Below are 22,183 nucleotides of genomic sequence, written 5' to 3' on the forward strand. Positions count from 1 at the left end.
CTTTCCCTTTTCTCCCATTCTTCTAGAGATTAGGGATTAGATTTGGGGTATTACAGGGGTTGTGGTTAATGGAATAAGTAGGTCAGTGCTGTTACTCTCAGAAGCCCTGCAGGGAGGCATCTGGTGCCATCATCTGACAGTCAAATTCAAGGATTACTTCCCTTGAAATGAATGGTAGGGATAAGGTATAACCACCAGTTGTTTTCAACTTAGGTCTTACCTACAACTGAAATATAATCAGGAGAGTTCTACCCAAATCCCAATGCACATTGTTTTATCTACACTTCTTTGCGTAGTTCAGCACATGCTCTTCTTTTTATTTGGAGCAGGCTGACTGGATCCCATTTCTGGTTTGATCTTTTCCAGAGTTTGAGTCTGCTGATTGTGTATCAATGAAGTCTGTGCATGTTTATTCCAAGCAAAGAGAGATTGCTTTGAGTGGCATTCATAGTCAACTTTTTATGGATCATCTTCATCTATGTTTTGAAAATTGAAATATCATATTTATGAATTTTGCAGAAATGCTAGCAATTTCAGTTAAATCCAGTTAATGATTTTTTTTTCATAATGAAGTAATTGAAAATGATCAAATCATCTCCCGCACAGGTTGGGATCTGAAGCCATTTTTATAATGACTGGTTTTTCAGGCTGCTAGACTTGCATCCCTATAAATCTTTTAGGAAGATTACTCTCCATCCCTCCCCCACCCCGAGGAAAGGAATGGGGGATAAAAAAAAGATCTGCAATACACTTTCTTACCTTTCTTGCCTTAATAATGAGAGTTTTTCTTACTGAAAAAAATTGATGCAATATGGAGCATAATTAAATAGGTTTAGATGATAACAACTCCCATACTGAATGTCCCTTGATGTAGAACAATCATATAAAGCAGAAAATTTCTTACATGGCTTCTGGAATTTGAAAGAAATTATAATGACAAAATATGTTCTAGGAGTCCTAACGCCCAAGACTTATGGAAGTTAGGATCACTTAAGAAAGAGATTAAGAGTTATTGGAAAAGGTACCTTTTGAATAATTCAGAAAGAAAGAAGAAATGCTCAAAGGGAGTAAGGTATCTGTTGAGCAAAACCACCCCCAAGTTACAGTCTTACTGATTATGTTTTTATAGGAACTTCGCCATCTAGGTGTCAAGGACATGCCAGGAACCAAGTTTATTCAACTTTACTTTCCAGGCAGAATTGGTATGTGCTCTTTGTAGTGGTGAATTAAGTGTTTTGACATCTACAGAGTAAGCTTACTGTCAAAGGCAGGCCTGTGGAAGGAATATTCTTGTCACACCCTGCTCTGGTGATCCTGTGTTCTCGATTCTCTAGCTGAAATGCCTCGATCCATGTCTGAACGAACAGCACAGTTGAACACTGAATCTGAATGTCTTAGGTATTCTTGCCAGCAACTCTTACAGTCATCCATGGAGTCCATGGTAGCCAGCATGTCCTTCAAGAGATCGTAATGATGGGCTTTTATATTATCAATTATATAATACCTCATTTCTGATTTTCTCTTTTATAAGGATGTAGTTGCAGTTACGTTATTGAAAAATATAATTTCTCCTTAAACGTGGTGCCCTTCTTACCACAAATTATATTGGAAGATGTGCATGCATGGAAGTGCAGGTATGTTTGTGTGTGTCTACTAGATGTATTGTCAATTAGGTTATCTAAACAATTGACACATTAGGTGGACTTAAAACATTTGAGAGCCATTACTTAAAGAATACAGAATATATTTTTGATTTGCTTTTTACCTGATGCAATGTTGTAGTAGTAGTGGTAAACATTAAGTATCCCCTATATGACAAATCTACTTTAAGCATCATATACACGTTAAATCACTTAATACTCAACACTCCAGATATGGGAGGTACCACATGCATGTAAATTACATGTAGTAATACTAGAGATTTGACTATGTGTATATTGGAATGTAGGCCTCTTATTTTAAATACTGGACTAATCTACAAGTCCGTGGAAATGAAGAACACATTCTTATATAGAGAAAACTATTATTTTTTTTTAATAACATAGATTGGACCTTCAATTTTTAAATTCCTAGAAACACAATAAAAAATGGAGAGGCTTTCTGTTTGTTTCCCTAAACTCTGAATGATTCCCTAATACAGTTTTTGCTTTGAGCTTTGTTCTGTTCACATTGGCCAGTGATGTTTGATTAGTCTTGTTCTCCTACATTGACTTGACTGGCCCTTTTTAATCTCCTTTCAGATGCTTCATATGGGATTAGTACATGAATAGAGCTCTGAATATAGATAAATGGAAGTGTTTGAAACATTGGCATCTTCTTTAGATGATTGCATGGCTTAAAGCAAGAGCTAATAATAGCATCTTCTTTCTTTTGGAATGATTAAAAAAAAACAGTGACTTGATAAGTTAACATTAGGGTGTTTTGTGTTTTTTGTGTTTTTTTTTTTTTTTTCTTTTTCTTTTTCCCTGGCTAATTTACAATTTGAGTAATTTTTTACTGCCTATTTAAGTAATTTTCTTTGGGGCTATTTCTCACTTATTTTGTTTTACTTCATCTTTTCTCTCCAAGTTTGTGTTGTTTTCTCATTTGCCCCTCCCCACAAGGTAAATATTCACATATATTTTTACCTATGTCTACAATGATCTAAAGTCTAAAACTCTTTAAAAAATGTAATTACGCATCACATTTTTTTGATTATGTAATAGGATAAGCAAAGATACTACTCTATGAAAAAAATACTTGAAGAATTTGCCAACAGAGTACTTGATATACAGACACAGCATGGAAAAATATTCCACATGATATAATGAGTAAAATACATATACAACAAATTAGAGTTTTTAAAGGAAATAATTTCATCATGAAAACCCCCTTAAGTATGATCATTTCCCATACTCCTCTCACAGTAAATTCTTCCCTGGGTCATCTTATCTGTTCACCTGATTCCAACGTTACTTGCAAATGATTGACACCCAAAACCATATTTCAAATACTGAGCTTTCCTTGTGTCTTCTTGTACTTCTTATATTTGGTAACATCCATCCATGCTCAACCACCACTGTTCACCAAGGAACTAAGAAACTAGAAACTTGAGACATACTTTTACCACATTTTCCCCTTAAATGAAATGAATACTTCCTAAATCTGTGGAACATTCTTCCATTGTGTAGCTAACTCATCTGTTCCATTTTCTTCCTGGGAATTGTATCCAAACAAAGACTATCATCTTGCATTAAAATGAATATGGCAACTTTCTAACTATTCTTGCTCTTTGTCCCCCACCACTAAACTCCCTTGACAAAGATTGTGTTTTAGAATGTGAACTGTTTCCTCTTACTTCCTCTATTAAAAAATACTCAGCTCTGTGGTGCCTGCCAAATGAACTCTACTACCTTCTGGGTTCCCACCGTTGGGACCAGCTGACCGTCTCTGCATCCTGTTTCAACATGCTTTGCTACACTGCTTTCCTGACTCCATCCCCAAACAAATGTACCCAAGCAGTAGCCACACTCACCCTGAATATATCACTAATTTAATCTCTGTACATCAGTCATTGCCCTGTACCGCGAAGGCTCTTAGTGCATTCATGTTTGTCAAAATTCTATTCATGCTGTTAGGCCTAGCTTCTCTGATCTCCAGCAAAATTCGTTATTCACCCATTTGTGCTCCCTTAGCAATTTATTCTTTAATATATTTCCTTCTGATCACATGCATGTTCCCACCATTATATTTTAAGACTTTTGAGGAACTGGTCTTGGAGTCCTCAAGTGTTAAACAATGTTTCACATGGAGAATCTGAGAGGTGTTCAACATGTTTGCTAAATTGAACAAATAGTACTGCCACTTAATGTTTGCTAAATGTGAATATAATTTTCTGCAGATAATATAAAAATGTGCTTTATATAAATATATAAAATGTATTCTATGTCTTCAGGAGATATATTCATTCAGCTTTGTCATGGAATGAATATTTTAATTAAAGTGATTTACCTGAAAGAGAAATAAAATACTAAAGTCACTCTGTCCTTTCATACCCCTTTCCATCTCTTCTTTCTTAATTCCTTTCTTCAAGTTAGCATTCACCAAATCAAAGATTTTATGCCATACTCCCTCAGAAGCTCCCTTTAATCAGTTTGTTTTTGGTTGATCATAACTGCAGGTAACTTTAACATTTCTCGTAGACTGTGGTGGGCAATGTAGACCTATTTGTTTGGATGTCTCTTGACGTGTTGGAGATCATCATCTCTTTTGTTCATTGTGTAGTTTTTGAAAGATTGGATTTACAATATTAATTCATGTCCGTCTATTATAACCTTGCTTTAAAGGGACATAAAATTAATTTACAGAGAAATGTTCTCTATGATGAGATAAAACACTGTGATGGTGAAAGAGCGAGTTTGGAACATACAGCCCAGGCCATGAGCTTCTAAGCCTGTGCTTCAGGTAGACCATAGTTTTAGCTCTAAATCTCCTAACAGCTCTGGAAGTGAGAAAGAGCAACCCACAATGTCTATAATATAGAAATAAATCAGTTCTTCCAAAAAATCATAACTATTCCTGGGACTGAAACCAGGGGGAAAATATTACTCCCATAGTTCTTCAGAAATAAAGACACTGTCATGTTGTAAAGAATACCCTCTGCATCATATGCATGTTTAACTCTCTCCAGCTTCATAGGACTGTTGCTTATTAAAGTCCCTCAGTGTAACCTGGGGAATTATACATAAAGACAATTCAGTAAGGCTTGTTTACTAGCAAACAATAAAAAATAGTCCTGGTATCCCAGTTTGTGATCCTCTAGGTAATCACAGGATTATTTTTATGTTATGTGAAGGAATGGATGAGATTGCATTATTTCAGCTAATTATCCATACTTATTGCGTGTCTAGCCAAGTTGTGATAGATTTTTATCTATCAGTTTGAGGGTGAGATCCCTAAGGAGAGAGTAAAACAAAACCGGGTGGCTGATTAAGGAGAGTTTTATATTTTTGACAGTGATCTGTGTTAAGGCCAAGTTTGTACATCTCCATAAGAAAACTAAGGAGCATAGTAATATGTGCTGGGATAGACCAGCACCCTCAACATTGAGGTGGACCAAGTGAGTACCCATAATTTCAGCTTGAGTTTGCATGAAAAATGTCAGATCTCTTCTCAAACAGAATTACTAGGAAGTTAAGAAACTACCAATCTATGCCATAAAGTACAGATACAGATACAGAACCTGAAAAACTATTACGAGATTAAAAGTAAGAATCTATCTCATTTGTTACATTTAAAACCAAAGGCCTCTATAAAACACCACGTGAACACTTAACTGTGATCAATCAGTTGCAATATCTGAACTTTGGTAACTGAATGAGGTAATGTCACTGAAAACAGTTAAGCACTTCAGAAAACTTACCAAAAAGTGTGAATTTGACTTTAGTTGATCTGCATGGCTATTTTCTTAAAATCAGTGATAAAATCTATGATAGTTGACTCTGTTCCAGGGTCTAGTCTAGTATTACATATTTTATCAGAATGGCCCAGTTCCTCTCAGAATTATCTCATGTTCTATAATTTATAAATAATTTTAGTGAGAAATTTTCCATTTAATATCTGCCTTTTGAAGACTAACCCAGAAGGAAACAGTTCTTCTCATTAACACAGTAGGGATCCTGGAGTACCAGTCCCCCTGATGAACTCTGCTGTGGGTTGAATAGAATAACTAAAAGTTAAATGATCAGAAATGTGTCACTGTATGTCTGAACAAAGAGTAGGCTCCTTGACGCGGGCGGAATGTAAGTATTAAGCTAAATATTATCCTCCCTGCCAGGAAATGTTTCAAAATATGAAGAAAGAAATTATATCTGGCAGTGAAGGAAGAAAGGGTGCGCCAACTTACTTAGTCTTACATGTTCCGCAGCAATTTTTTTTCTTACAACTGAAGAGATAAACATTTCAAAACTATGATTGTTCTTAAATCTCTATCATATTAAAACATACCAGGAAAACTGACATCCCAGGAAGGTTTTTTGTTGTGTTTTGTTTTTTCTCTTTGCTAGAACCCTACTTAACTATGTTTCAGGAAAGTAGATTAGGTCTTGAGAGGAGGGCATATACCTAAGAGTCACCTGAAAATTACCAGCAGAGGGTTGGGGAAATGTGAGGGGCGAAGCAAGGTCAGAGTTGTTAGTAGGGCTGGAGAGATTGGCTTTATTGTGTGACTTTGCTGCTATTACCAAAGAAACCGATCTGCCATGATTCAAACAACAGAGTTCATATGATGTGCCCAACAGCTTTTCAGCAAATGGAAGTCTATGGGCTTTCATGTCTAAGTCATCAGCACTGAGGAGGGGAAGAGAGGGTGGGGGGCAGATACGATAGTCATTAGAAGAAACTAAATTGAAAATGTCTTTTTCCCACTGGGTAAACATTCTTGATTATATTTTATGTTCTTCTGAGTTAATTCCTGAGAAACTATAAAATGTGCCCATTTGATTATAATTTTCCCATGAAACCTGTCATGTATATTTTACAAAGCTGTATGGTATATTATTTTATCTTTATAACAATAAACACTTAAAATGGCATTAGTTATTTTAGGGATTGGTGGCTGAAATACAAGTTCTTACTTCCTTTAGTGAATGCAGATTATTTACTCAGCAGCCTCATCGCCATCGTCACTGAGCAGTTGAAGCAACATTAATCTCGCAGTGAAACATGAAAACCATCCACTTGTGCTGTGGAAAGAACAGTGGTATATGTGGGCTTTCTGTGCCAGTGAATTCAAGGCTGAGATAACTTTTTCACTTGTCAAGCTGCTGTCACTTTGTTAAGAATTAGAGATTGTATGTTTTCTAAATTTATAACAATCTGTCAGTCTATTGTAACTAAATGAAAATGAACAACTCTGGGTTGTTTTCAGGATGTTAAGGAAAAAGTTTATTGTATCACTACTGAATATCTTGTCATTGGAAAATTGTATCTATTTAATTGGCATGTAGTATATTAAAATGTAACAGCCATGAGTTATCTTTAAGGAGATTTTTTTTTTTTTTAAGATTTTATTTATTTATTCATGAGAGACAGAGAGAGAGAGAGGCAGAGGGAGAAGCAGGCTCCCAAGGAGCAGGGAGCCCGATGCGGGGCTCGATCCCGGGACCCTGAGATCATGACCTGAGCCGAAGGCAGAGGCTTAACTATCTGAGCCACCCAGGCGCCTCTTTAAGGAGATTCTTAATGGCATGTCTTCATAGGGGTACAACTCAGATTATTTTCCCTTTTATTCAGGAGGCCATTGACTGTGAGACCCTGATGTTTAGTGAGCTTCTCCTCTGGCTAGAGAGAAAAATACCCTGACACACTCAGCTCTCTTCAGGTTGAGGGAACTAACTGTGGGTGGGGAGAATGGACGCAAATCTCTGGGCATCTCGATACCATTCTAGACCGGTGCCTCAGGAATCCCTGGCACATGCACAGCAAGAATGTTGAGCTCACTTTTGTATGGGCAGAGCCAGTACATGCACGTGTGCATGTGCCCTCTCTTTCTCTCTCTCTCCCTTTCACTAAAATAAATAAATAAATAAAACTTAAAAAAAATAAACATGGTATTGTTTTAGTAAGTTTATGTAAAGAGGGAGGAAAATTCAAAAAATTAAAAAAAACATAGTTATAAATTTCTTTAGGTAGAGTCTGTACGTTGACAGCTTGTGATTCTAAAGGCTTAAGAAAAAGTCTCATATGCTGACAAATATAAAGTAGTTCAATTTGGTAATTCTTTGGTGTTAAACTGAAGCACACTTTTGGTATGTAAACAGAACATTATTTGCATTTAGGGGAAATGATCCTCTGTAGATATACAACACATTCTTGAAACATAAGTTACATTTAAAGGTTTATTCATGTGCTCATATAGTTTTCATTCTGTACAGTAAAACACTTTATATATTTGTTTTAAGATTTGATCTTTTTATTTTCCAAGATAGCCCTTGAAGAAAACTGCCATCACCTGTTTTCAGAATCTATCTTCTCCCTCAGATAGAACAAATACCTACCACATTTCAAAATTCTAAAATTACATAAAAATAAATTGCTATAATTATATTATCATAAATGAGATTTTACAAATCTTTAGGTTATTTTATTAATATCTCAGTTGTACAAGAGTTATCTCTTGTACAACTTTAAAATTGTGAGAAAAGCTAAAATTTAGACATATCAGAATAACTTTATTTTTGTGCTTGTTGCTGTTGCCCCACTTCCCTAAATGATTAAAGAGCACAGAATGGCAAGCATTTTGCTTTACTGTGTTGTAGGTCTAGGGGTAGAACTGTGAAGGCCTCGGGGGGAGGCAGATTTCTCCTGAAAAATTTCAAAAGCCTGGCTTGAGAAACAACACTCGGATTTCTGAGACTCCTGGGTGTTGAGTCAAGTGGACGATCTTGTAGTTGGAAGGAAGCAAAGTTCATCTTCTATCTTAAACTTTCTCAGATGCTTTCAGAGAAAAGTAATGAAGAGTCTATCCACTTCACATTTTCACTTCTCTAAATAAAAATTGTAAATCTGAAATTATTTTTTAGAGTATTGATTTCTCCGCATTTTCTTCTCATGAGCTTGCCTTGCTCTTGAATCACCACTCCATTTTGTTCATTGTTTAGCACTGATAGTGAAATATTTGTTAAATCTTAATTCTAAGGGCATTTACGTATTTCCAGACCTAAAGATAATACCAGAAGGTATTATCATCATTGGTATAAAACTGGTAACAGCGGAAATGTCTGTTAACTAGTCTTCATGTTTAAGAGGGCCTCAAATGAAGTATGTATTTATTTAGGAATATTCTTCAGAATTGGAACAAAATGCTTGAGTACATCCAGCTATTTGGAAGCCTTGGAGATAACTCTTGTACAACTGAGATATCAATAAAATAACCTAAAGATTTGTAAAATCTCATTTATTTATGATAATATAATTATAGCAATTTATTTTTATGTAATTTTAGAATTTTGAAACAATCCCAGTCTTATAAGAAACCGGAAATTACAAATACAAAGAACTTTTCCTGTACTCTTTGAGATTAAATTGATGACATGACACCCATCACCCTCAAATACCTCTATTTCTCCAAACAAGGGCATTCTCCTACTTGACTACAATATAATCATCAAAATCAGGAAGTTGATATTGATGCAGCATAACCATGTAATCCTCAGATTACATTTCAGCAGTTTTCCCATCTGGGTTTTACCACGTGTCCTATTCAGGTTGCTCTGATTGTCCTCTGAAGCTCCAGTTCAGAACATACTTTGACCTTAACTGTCAGTCTGAAAGAGTTGCTCAAGGTTTCCTTTGACAATTGATCTCGATAGCTTTGAAGATAACAGGTTTGTTATCTCATAAAATGTTTTCATTTTGGGTTTTGCTCATGCTTACTTCCATCATTTTTAGATTATGAATCTTTGGCACTAATACTTAGTCTGTTCAGGCTGCTATAACCAAATGCCATAACCTGGGTGGAGCACAAGCAGAAACGTATTTCTCATTGTTACTGAAGTTGGGAAGTCCAAGATCAAGTTGCTGGCACATTCGGTGTCTGGTTGGGACCTGCTTTCTTGTTCATAGAGGGCCCTCTTTTGAATGTGTGTCCTCACATGGAAGTGGCAAGAGCTCTCACTGGTATCTCTTTCATGAGGGCCCTGATCCCATTTGTATGGGCTCTCGCATCGTAAGCTAATTACTTCCCAAAGGTCCCGCCTCCAAATGCCATCATATTGGGTGTTAGGATTAAACATGAATTTTGGGGGGATACAAACATTTAGCCTATAGCAGAGACCATGGAAGAGATTGATGTTTCTCTCAACACATGATTTTGATTTGTCCATTATTGATGTCAACTTTGTTATCCTACGATTGTTTTTGTGAGTCTTCTCAATTGTAAAGTTACTCTTTTCCTTTCTTTGTAATAAATGCCTATGAGGAGTTACTTTGGGAATGCGTAAAGATACCATTCCTCCTGAAACTTTTCTATTTATTCATTTGTACCAGTATGGAGTCATGTCTTTTTATTTTAATATATTATAATTTGTTTATATATACATATATAAATTTCGATGTTCAAAATGCCATACATTTGGCTAATGAGAGCCCCATCAAGCAGGCATCTTTGCCTTTTTAACATGTCCTTGTCACTCTGAGCACTTTCCCCTGTAACAGATATTTCAGGTATATCCTGTACTTTTTTCTCATCCTGGTACTGAATGGAATCGGTCCTTTCCCCAAGCAGCTCTGCTCCCTTCTACTAAAGGGTAGAAGGTATTTAGAGAGTCATATTTAAGATCTGGTGTGGCCATTGCTATCAGGTATTGCTGCTTCTAGCTTCTCTGGACTCACACAGATAGGACAGGTATGTTTGGTAAGTTTATATAACTTACATTTATAATTATATTCATTTCTGTATCAGTGTGTGTATTTTTAAAACCATGAGTTCACATCAATGCCTTCAATTCCAGTCCACACACACTTATTCTAGTTTTCTTTTTTATATAATAATTAATGGCTTAAAAATCTTATTTTCATTTCTATTCACCACAATACAGTGGAGCAGCCAGGATGAATGTTTTTCTTGGCCTTGTTTGATTTGAGCTCATTAGAATTTTTGACTTTTACAGGGCTAGCAAGTAATGGAAGCAGGAGCCAAACCCATACAAAGTTCTCTTTCTATGTTTACAATTTCTGTCTTTGTATCTCTCTTTCTAAAGAAACAGGAACTAAATTCTTGTACTTCAGCGCCATCTTCATTTTTGCCTTTCTTTTCTTAAAAATAGAAACAAAAACAACTGATAGTATGATTTAAATATAAATTAATGTAAAAAGTTTTTTTTTAATTTATCATTCAAAATATGGCAAAAACTTTGATAATGTACAGGGTATCATGACACCAGCTTGTTAATAAAACTAATAGAAAGCAGTGAGGTTTGTGGAAGTGGGTGGGCATTGGATTTTGTTATCTTAATCATATTTGCATTACAAGGAAGGGAATAAAAGCATCACCCTGAATCCTAAATATTTGCTTAAAAATCCAAGAATTAATACTGTTAGGTAGGAGAGGATACTTTCATATTCCCATGAATTCATCTAATTTTCGATCACAAAGAGTGTGATCACTTACTGAACCCACAGATAACTAATAACTGACTCAAAGCATGTGACATTGCAGCTACCACATTTATACAAATGATAATATAATCTGATCTCACTGATATGAGGAATTCTTAATTGTAGGAAACAAACTGAGGGTTGCTGGAGTTGGGTGTGGGGTGGGAGGGATGGGATGACTGGGTGATAGACACTGGGGTGGGTATGTGCTCTGGTAAGTGCTGTGAATTGTGCAAGACTGTTGAATCTCAGATCTGTACCTCTGAAACAAATAATGCAATATATGTTAAGAAAAAAAAAAGAAGAAGAAGGTAGCAGGAGGGGAAGAATGAAGGGGGGGAAATTGGAGGGATAGATGAACCATGAGAGACGATGGACTCTGAAAAACAAACAGGGTTCTAGAGGGGAGGGGAGTGGGAGGATGGGTTAGCCTGGTGGTGGGTATTGAGGAGGGCACGTTCTGCATGGAGCACTGGGTGTTATGCACAAACAATGAATCATGGAACACTTCATCTAGAACTAATGATGTAATGTATGGGGATTAACATAAGAATAAAAAAATAAATAAAAAACAAATGATAATATAATCTAACACGGTTTGTGCTCTGCTATGTAGACATTGCTTTGTGATTTGTAGGATAATTGCATACATTACTTCTAAATAAGTTTGCTTTATTCTGTGCCAAGAGTGCTTTACAACCTCCTCAACATGTGAAGAATATTTCAGAAAATGGACTTTGCTCCGGAATGCTCTGTGGGTAGTTGGTTAGTATGCTGAATATTTAGTAGCTGCTAATGAAGCTCCTATCAGCTTATCAGTGTCCAATTTTCTATTCTTGCATGGTATAATTCTATGAGAAATCATTGGAGACGCTAGAGCCCGGTAACTGCCCTTAAGAGATACCTAAATCCTCTCTGAAATAAAAGCTTCTCTGATTGATTTACAGCCATATTAAGACAAGCATACCATCTGTACATAATAACTTGAAAAAAGGAACTTGTACTAAATATTCAACATATCTTGTTCATAATTACTTTTGGGGGGCCAGATCTTATATTTATTAAATATTCCATTTGGGATATCATTTATTAACTGACAGTTTTCTCCTGCTTTAGATAATTTCTTTCTGACTTAGAGTAGCCTTTGACTTATAATTAGAAACCACTTTATTTATATACATAATTTTTCAATTTCATTCATATGAATATCATTTTGATAATGGCCCAGGAGCCCAACTTTGCTGGAAAACGTTGATTTAGCTTTTATTTCTTTTCTTTTTATTTTTCTGTTTTCAGTCCTTTATTCAATACACTTGCAGGAAGATTGATTTTGAATACAGTCATGATGTCAAAACAGTACAAATTATACCCTGCTGCCATCTGGAATGGTGAAAATAAAAGCTTTATTTACACTGTTTTCTTTAAGAAAAGAATAATAAATGCTTTTCCCCTCTTTAGGGACTGTATTCTGGAAAGAAATGGTTCTTGTTTCTAGCCTGATACTGTGGTTTATTCTGAAAGATAATGACTTGAAAACTCATTTCCTGATCAACAAAGTAGCAAATGCTCTAACCAGTAACCCCTCGGCCTTCTAACCACTGAGACACTGATCTGTCTCCTCTCCCAGACAAAGCTGTTTGGGATGGTCATTATTGGCCCCTTATTACAGTGGAGACCTCTGTGTGGCCTAAGGTCATAGGGTTGATATGCTGAGTCTACTGATGTCTAGTTCTCTGCTCTGTGTACTGTCTTTTGGTTTCTGCTCAGAACCAAAGTCCTGCCACTTACAGCCCTTCCTAGCTAATTAAACAGAAATTATAGAAGGGTTAATTTCCCTAGGGAAATTATTTGATATTTACCATCCTTTTTACTGGCTATGATACATGGCCGATTTACTTCTCTACCTGGAACCAATGCTAAACAAATGAGAAGCCAACTGATACACATCAAAAGGTGGATTTTCTTAAAAATGTAGGACTGTTTTTAAAATTATTATTATTATATTCCATGGAACTTTAGTCCTTTCTGCTTAAAAAAAATTTTTAAAAGGGATGGCTGGGTGGCTCAGTTGGTTAAACATCTGCCTTTGGCTCAGGTCATGACCCCATGGTCATGGGATGGAGTCCCACACTGGGCTCCTTGCTCAGTGGGGAGCCTGCTTCTCCCTCTGCCCCTACCCCCTGCTCATGCTCTCTCTCTCTTTCTGACAAATAAATAAAATTTAAGAAAAAAAAAAAAAAAAAAGACCAGCTATTCAAATTATTTCCGTTGTGCCTTTCATTATAGGTTGACTTTGATTAAGAGTTCTCTCACTGTTCATGATGAATATTTATTTAAAGGACAGCTATTGGCATAGAGGAATCATGATGAAGTAAAAATACACCAAATCTAGAGTTAAAAGATTTTTTTTTTAAATTTTTGCTGTAGGTATGATCTGGAACAAGTAATTTAATTTTGCTGAGTCTTTGTTTTGTGTTTGCAGAAGATGGTAATTATGATACACCTTTGCCTATCTCAGGGAACCCCAGTAAAGGCTCAAATGGTTTCAGTGTTTTCAGGCATTCACAGTAAAGCTTTTCTGTCCCAAATATTTAGAACTATTTTTTTTAGTTCGTTTTTGGGAACAAATCATATGACAATATGGATTTGTTTTATTTCCACTGTTGATTAATCAAATAATGTAAAATCCCGTTCAAAGGGAGAAATGATGACTTTTATGAGCTTTGAAAAGGTTACTTGACACAGATACTGCTTTCTAAATTCACTTGCATGTCTAGATAATCCTTCTGGTTTTTTTTTATGATTTGCATAGAATATTTCCCATTTACAGTTTATTGCTACAGTTTTTGTTATATCACTACTTGGAGTCACATGACTCTGTTCTGTTTAAATCTATTGTGGGAGCTTAGGATTGAGTAAGTGTATATATGCTAATATTTTATGAAATGCCAGACACTAGTCCCAGGCCGTGCTAGCCACATTTAATGCCTTATCTCATTCGGTCCTCCCATCTATGAGATGGGTCCTATTCTCACTACCAAGGAATCTAATTATTCTGCAGATACAAATAAATCACAACAGTGTAGAGATTCTCTAGATTACTTCATACCCAGCACCTGGCCCACAATTGGCACAACAGAGGCATCTCATGTATATCTATAGAATGAAGGATGCCATCTATTGACTAACCAGTAGGTTCTTGAAACTAATAGTTCAAAACCTCTTTTTCTTTTAATTTAATGCAATTTTCATAAATATGAAAATATTTTATTATATGACAACCTGAACACCAACATATTTAAACTTTTCAAAAGAACTTTTATTTTTTCATAAGTATAAAAACATACTGGCCTTGTGTGGCATAGATTAGTACTGTTTCTTTAACAGGTAGAGATCCGATGCCTTTCAATACATTTAAAGGCCTACCACTTTAATTAAGAAAATATTCATTATATGATCCATCTAACATTTGACTTTTCTAATTTAATGAAAACTTTCCTTAATCCCTTCATCCTTCAAAACAAAAACTAAACTTTAGAGCTTCTCTAAGATTACACTGTGAATGCCTAAAGGTTTAGGATATCTAGCCATTGAGAAATTTTTGCTCCTGTCAATGAAAGATGACCCCAAGTGTTTGCCTCAACAGACAACTGAGTGATTTACTTGTTTTTTTTTTTTTTTTTTTAAGATTTTATTTACTTATTTGACAGAGAGAGAGAGACACAGTGAGAGAGGGAACACAAGCAGGGGGAGTGGGAGAGGGAGAAGCAGACTTCCCGCGGAGCAGGGAGCCCGATGAGGGGCTCGATCCCAAGACCTGGAATCATGACCTGAGCCGAAGGCAGACGCTTAACAACTGAGCCACCCAGGTGCCCCGATTTACTTGGGTTTTATCATTAGTTTGAACATCAATAATTTAATTTTTCTAAAGATGACATAACAGAGCATAGATACACATTTTTTTGTATTCTTTTGAGTTTCATTGTGTTTACATGTAATGTTTTTGTTATGTGGTTGCAGTTTTGACTTGTAGGAATTTACAACCAGTATATGGAGGGAGCCTTTCTATAAAATTAGATAAAGCAGGCACTGAATTGTGTTTTTCCAATGCAATAACTGCACTAAATTATAAAAGGAATCAGGCATGAATTGCACATCTCAACCAATGAAAATTGTTTACTAATTAAATAAAACTTATGTCTATAAAAATAAATAGCCATTAATGACTATTTTTGTGAGTCTGTAAGTCTCATACTACTTAAGACACTATAAAAAATAGAAGTTATAAGATAGTCTTATGTCTCTTAGACTTATAACCAAATTGGGAAGGCCACATATTTAGCCACAAAACCATTAAAGAATGATTAACTGTTTGCCATTCGCAATGATGTGGATGGAACTAGAGGGTATTATGCTAAGCAAAATAACTCAATCAGAGAAAGACAATTATCATATGATCTCACTGATACGTGGAATTTAAGAAACAGAACAGAGGATCATAGTGGAAGAGAGGAAAAAAGAAAATAAGATGAAACCAGAGAGGGAGACAAACCATAAAAGACTCCCAATCATAGGAAACCAACTGAGGGTTACTGGAGGGGAGGGGGGTGGAGTGATGGGGTAACTGGGTGATGGACATTAAGGATGGTATGTGATGTAATGAGCACTGGGTATTATATAAGACTGATGAATCACTGACCTCTACCTATGAAACTAATAATTCATCATATGTTAATTAATTGAATTTAAATAAAAAATGTTAAAAAAGAATGATTAACTGTTTAAATGAATGGCATTAAATAAACGCAGTAGGAATTCAGAGATGCCACATGAGTGAGTGCTGAAATGTTTGCCACAACTCCCTAAACATGTGTATTTGCAAATGTTTATTGTACACTGTCATGGGTACAAAGGAAATAACGCAGAGCCCTGCCCTCCATGAGCTTATGAGTTCAAGTATACTCCTTAACTTATTAAGGGGTTGATTGATAACACCAGTTGAGGGCTTCAAACAAGGAGCCACTGAGAATTGTTTGGTATTCAGAAAAGTGATTCAGGGGGCTGAATTCTCTTAAGAAAAAAACTACTTATCTCTTCCTCCAGATTCTGATTTCGATTGCACTACCATTCTCATCAGAACTTCTACATTGTGCATAATATCTAAATGATCAGGTGTATTTGCCAAATCTTTTAATGCTACTTTTTTAAAAGCATACTCTTGATGTAATTGACATGATAAATTGGAAAAACGGCAAATAATCCCTCATTGAAAACTTCTTTAAATCATTTGGGACCAGAGTCAAAGCACCTGTCTATTTGGATTCATTCAGAGTCTCAGCAAGATTTGGCAAAATGAACTGCTAGGGACACCTTGGCAGGAGGCTGTGGCTTTAGCAGGTAATTTAGTTTTGTGGTTTCCTATCAAGTAAGAAAGGTTCAGTATTTGCGGAATTGAAGCGCAAGTAAAAACATCATTAAAATTGTTTATGGATGAACAATGAAAGTAGTTTAACAGAGCAAATTATGCAAAAGCTTTTATTTGATCATTCACAGATATCTAATGCATGACTCGCTACAAAACAGTATCAGACTATTTCCCCATACCTACCATTCAGGTCCTGGGTAGGTCAGGGGTTTATTAACACAAGTTCTGCAGAAGTGGGAAGTTAACTCTGGAAAATGCTGACATTCATGGTTCCCTTTCCTTAATGGAACTGTACGTTTCATATCAGCATATTTCATTAAGACACCAAACAGATTCAAAGAATGTGCTATATTTCCAGGTCTATTATAACTGCCATTCCAAACAAAATATGTACAACTTCCATGATTCACTAAGCACAAGTATGTAGTAATCTGCCCTTTAATGGCCTCTCAAAATGACAGACCAAATGGCTTTGTGAAGGTCAAGTCTGATTTAAATTGTTGATGAATTAATAGCTAATTCTGCATGATTGAATATTAATATGGAACAGTGATAAGTAAGGCACTTTAAAGCTTAATGAGCACATTAATGAATAGGACAAAATGTTTTTCTTTTCACCTCATGTAAAAGTTTAAAGCTGCTAACATATTGACAATTTGTTAGTTTTTGATAGCTGCTTTTTTTCTGTAAAAGTTTATGTGGTTAAGATATAAAAGGTATTGATTTTTTTCCCCCAAGTTCCTGGTAGTACACATTTGATAGCTGTCAAAATTGATGTTATCAAATGGCCAAGACAGTTTTATATAAATCACTAATAAATGTAGAAGGTGAAAAAAAGCAATTAACATCTTCTAAACTACACCCACTGAGATAAGCACTCCAATTAGAAATTTCATTATTTCTACAGTTCGTTTTATGTTGAATACTGAGTTTTATTGCCAAATACCTGACAGTCAAATTGGAAACAAGCCACAACTGCCAACGTATAAGAGTTCTGGCTATTTGAATCTGTTACATTGTGATGTTTCTCATGAAAATTTAATGAAGAAGGTACATTCAAAGAGATTCTGTGCAAAGGGGGGATGGATAGAATTTAATTACCCTTATTAAAAATAAGAGAGGAACACTCTTTACATCCACTGTCCGATTAGTATGCAAGAAAGATTATCTTTGTTGTGCACTTGTGTATATGAAAAGGGAGCTTTGGAGTGTTCTTTATGAGCCAAGAAGGAAAAAGAAAGGTCATGCAAATGTATTAGACTGCTTTGGGTAGGGCACAAGTCAATTTTGTCAGCTCTCCCCAAGATGAGGACTTCATTTCTTATAAATGGTTATTAATTCTAGATTTCTTTAGTAAGAGCCTTTAGTAAGTGGCAACAATCTTAAGTCTTTGACACTTGCCACTTGGTACTGAATATTGGCTTGGTTCTTCAGAGAGATGAACCTGTAGAAGAAAAGTAATGACTAGTAAGTCAGTGTTAATGTATGCTAATGTAACTAGTATTCAAAAGCCTGGGTGTAGATACAATGCCCTGGGAAACGCAGAATCAGTTCCAGGATCTCAAGGTGATTTTTTACTAACCTAAATTGGTAGCTTTAAATATGGAAAATAACAACAAAATCTAAGAGCTTTTTTAAAAACTCATTTCTAGGTAACTAAGCCAGTGTAGTTGACTTTGGAGCACTTGAATTATTTTTTTCCTTTGAAGCATTTCGTGTCAATAGCTGCCAAGTGAGATGTTTAGTACGAAGTGTATGGTACAATGGCTATTGATCTTTCTGCTTTTTTTCTAGTAACAGTAGAACAATGCTGTAGATGTAAATACATCATACTGATGAAACCTTTAAAGTCATAAAGAACAGCCTGATGAAATTCAAATGGAGTAGGTTATCAAAATTAGTCTAATTTGCAAAATGCTCTATTCCATTTGCAATTTTTAACTTTCCAACTTGGAGCCCTGAAATATCATCTTGAAATTTCATTCCTAACTATTGTTTCTGACACTTGTCCACCATAGACTTCTGCTTGGCTGATGATGTGTAAGCATTCAGATAAACAGATTGTATCCCTGCTTCCTCAAAACAGTCATATCTTTCAAGTTAAGTAAAATGTTGCTCATTGATGTGAACTATTTTTATAACTTTTTTAGTCTCCAGCTGTAACTAGCTGGTGGGACAGGAAAATATTCTCTAGTGAATTGAGATGTCAAACCCAACTTGCCTTAGCAGCTTCTGTTGGTCTTTCATAAATCTCCCTGCAGGAGAGCCAGGGTCCACACTTTTCCCTGTTCTCTTAGCCCCACAGTTTCTCTTACAATAATCTGGAGTTGTTGTTGAGGGAAACCTTCCCTTTATTGGGAGCTTTTTTCTTTGGTAATATTTTAACCTTCATTCACTCAAAATCTCTGTCTATAGTCCTGAGCTATTTCTCTGATCAACTCTTACCAGAAGTAGTTTTCCACTATATGTAGTAGAAAAACTTTTTTTTTCCAGTTTTTAATCACTAGGATATATTTATATTTAACCTTGGGAATCATTGGAGGTTCTATCCAAAGTTGAGTAATCCAGGGGCTCCAGGGTGGCTCAGTTGGTTAAGGGTCTGACTCTTGATTTTGGCTCAGGTCGTGGTCTCAGGGTTGTGAGATCAAGCCCTGCATCAGGCTCACATGCTGGGTATGGAACGTGCTTAAGATTCTCTCTCTCTGTCTCTGTCTTTCTCAAAAAAAAAAAAAAAAAAAGTTAAAGAAAAAAAAAAAGTCAAGTAATCCAGACTAGTTTGATGGCAAGGGATTTGGATACAAATGAGACATGGAAGAACTCAAGGGGTAGGGAGATAAACTGATGATAATAAGTACAAGAAAATAGATTTTAGTTACTATACAATAGCTCTGAGGAGGAAAATATTAAATATATTTGAGAGGCTTTTTATTACAAAGAAGGTGATTTTGGCTGCATGGCTTTTCAGAGACCTAGAGTACTTAATGAACATGATTTGTCTGGGGAACAGTTAAGAATTACAGTGTGAGAAGAATAAACTTTCCTCTGGGGTATCATCCATGAGAGGCTGAGAAAAATGGGGCCTGATTTAAAAGGATTTTGCTAGCTAGATTTAGGAGATTGAGTTTATCCTGTAGTGATAGAAGGGAGGCAGTAGAGAACACATAGATCTGACTGACAACACAGTGGAAGCATCAAAATGGAGGCTTTTCCCTAGAAATTATAACCCAGACTTCAGCAAAACTCGTAGGATCATACCAGAAATTTCAGGCTACAGCCAAGGAAAAGTGAGGTGCTGTATCTGGTGAGTCGTATTTTTTTTTTTTTTTCTCACTGGTGTTTGTGCTTTTGAGTAATTTTGGAATTGGAGGCTCATGAAAATTAATCAGAGGTAATAAAGGAGGGTTGATTAAATTAATGCCAGACCCCATGAGAATTTGAAATGTTTCCTAATGGTTTTCAAACAAACAGCCAAGTTCTAATTTAGATAATCATCACCCATATAACTCAAATTCCTTCAAATTCTAAAATTCTTCAAGATAGAATATGCCTTTCTAATGTTGACTGGAAGAGCTGGTAATGCAAGTTAGTCATGTGGATCATCATGTTTAGGGGATTTAAGAGGACTTTAATTTTGCAAGATCTAAGATCTGGGACATTTTTTTGTAAAGATTTATTTATTTGACAGAGAGAGCGCACAAGCAGAGGGAGTGGGAGAGGGAGAAGCAGGCTTCCCGCTGAGCAGGGAGCCCGACTTGGGGCTCAATCCCAGGACCCTGGGACCATGACCTGAGCCAAAGGCAGATGCTTAACGACTGTGCCACCCAGGCGCCCTGATCTGGGACAATTTTGATATAGGTTAGGGAGAAGTGAACTTTGGATGAGCTGAGGATTCAAAATTTAGGAATTTCAGCTCTTAGTGACTGAAAATGGTATAGGCCTTTGGAATAGAGGAAAATACTCCCTTACTCTGAGGAGTATACTTCCACTTGTTCTTAAAGGCCCATTTCAGAGCCTCCTTTGGTACTCACTGACCTCCTCAGGCACACATTCTGTAATTTCTTTTCCCTCCATCATGCCGGAGAACTAGATGCATTTTTTCATCATGGTCTTTATCACATGTGTCTTAGCTCTTTGTTAGGTTATTGGTCTCTTATACAGCAGGTTCATTCTTCTGGCCAGGAACAACATTGTGACATCCTAATCTGATAGCGCAATGTTGCCAGGTTTGTATTACCTTCTCAACAAATGCTGAGTAAGGTAAAGGGGGAGATTAGTGGGCAATAGCTCTTGAATCTTGAGCGTCTGACTTGTTAACATAATGTTTGTATCACCTTTTGTCTTGCAGAGGATCAAATTCCTAGGGGCTTCCCTACCATTGACATGGGCCCACAGTTGAAGGTGGTCGAGCGTACGCGCACTGCCACCATGCTTTGTGCAGCCAGTGGGAATCCAGATCCAGAAATAACTTGGTTTAAAGATTTCTTACCCGTCGACACAAGCAACAACAACGGCCGTATTAAGCAGTTACGATCAGGTAGGGTCTTGTTACTGTTTCCACTAACTCTTAGAGAATTTTTTTTAGTTTTCTCTCTCTTTATTTTTATTTTTATTTTATTTTAATTTTTAGGTATTGATTTTTCTCCCTCTTCTCTTTCTGTTACTTAATGTGTTGTCCATGTTTGTGATGTCATAGCCTGTTTCAGAGTCTGTCTTTCTCTCTCTGTGTTTTGCAGCTTCTGTTTAAATCCTCATTGCTCACTGCTGTGACTGTATTTTTGATAATTCTTTAATTTACTGCTTTTCTGCAGTATTTGATGGATCCATTTTCTCCTCTTTCTTTCTTCTTTCTCTGTTTTCTTTTGGAACAAATTTATTTCAACATTGGACTTCATTCAGAACTTGCAAGGAGGTCCAATGGTTGTATCCATTAAAAACCAAAAGATTCATATTAAACACTAAAATGATTCAGTTTTATTAAAGTGTGTTTTCTCTGTCTTTTCTGCATTTGAACTCATCAAAGTACCAAAGTTTAGTAAGTTTGGTCACATCTGCTTTCTTTTCACTAATACATAAACCACAGAAATGTTATCTCCTGAGTAACCAGATGTATTTTGCAAAAGTCCTTTACCAAGTACCAATGAAAGGAGGGGATTTTGATTAATTTTATTTTTATGTTATTGTGAGTGAGCATTTTCTACACATAAGCCACAGTAGTGTGCGCCCACAGTAAAGAGTTTTGAACCCTCCAGTGACTGGATCTACAGAAGTCTGCTTTTGGTGTAGACTCCAGCTTTTGCTGCTTTCTCCTCTCTCTCCCTGCTGCCCTTTTGTCCCTTTCCCATCCCCATCCCAAGTTCATTCCTTTGCTCTCTTTAGATTAAAAATAGAGGTAATTCTAAATTTCTTAAATTTTAGAGCCTGTCCCTAGGTGGTTTCCCTGGGACATGTAGTAATAAGCGGTTTACTTTGACGTTGGGAGTAATATTGATATAGAATTCTAAGTTGTTTAACTTAACTGCCTGTCTTCCCAGAATTCTCAGCTTTTGACCTGTCCTGTGATGTTAAAGCGTCTTGTTAACTGCCTCTTTTGCTTGTTGTCAGCAGAATTGTGTAGATTAGCAT

At 36.1% G+C, this 22,183-nt stretch overlaps 1 protein-coding gene across 1 annotated transcript in view; it reads left to right on the forward strand.

Moving 5' to 3' along the window:
* Window positions 1-22,183, forward strand: part of PTPRD (protein tyrosine phosphatase receptor type D) — a 1,111,022-nt gene that overhangs the window by 875,501 nt on the left and 213,338 nt on the right. Inside the window, exon 7 of the mRNA XM_034987987.1 lies at window positions 20,907-21,095. Coding sequence (XP_034843878.1) covers window positions 20,907-21,095 — 189 coding nt within the window. The remainder of the gene's footprint in view (window positions 1-20,906; window positions 21,096-22,183) is intronic.

This window comes from Mirounga leonina, unplaced genomic scaffold (assembly GCF_011800145.1).
Source record: "Mirounga leonina isolate KUSES-001 unplaced genomic scaffold, KU_Mleo_1.0 Mir_447, whole genome shotgun sequence".
Classification (NCBI taxonomy): Eukaryota; Metazoa; Chordata; class Mammalia; order Carnivora; family Phocidae; genus Mirounga; species Mirounga leonina.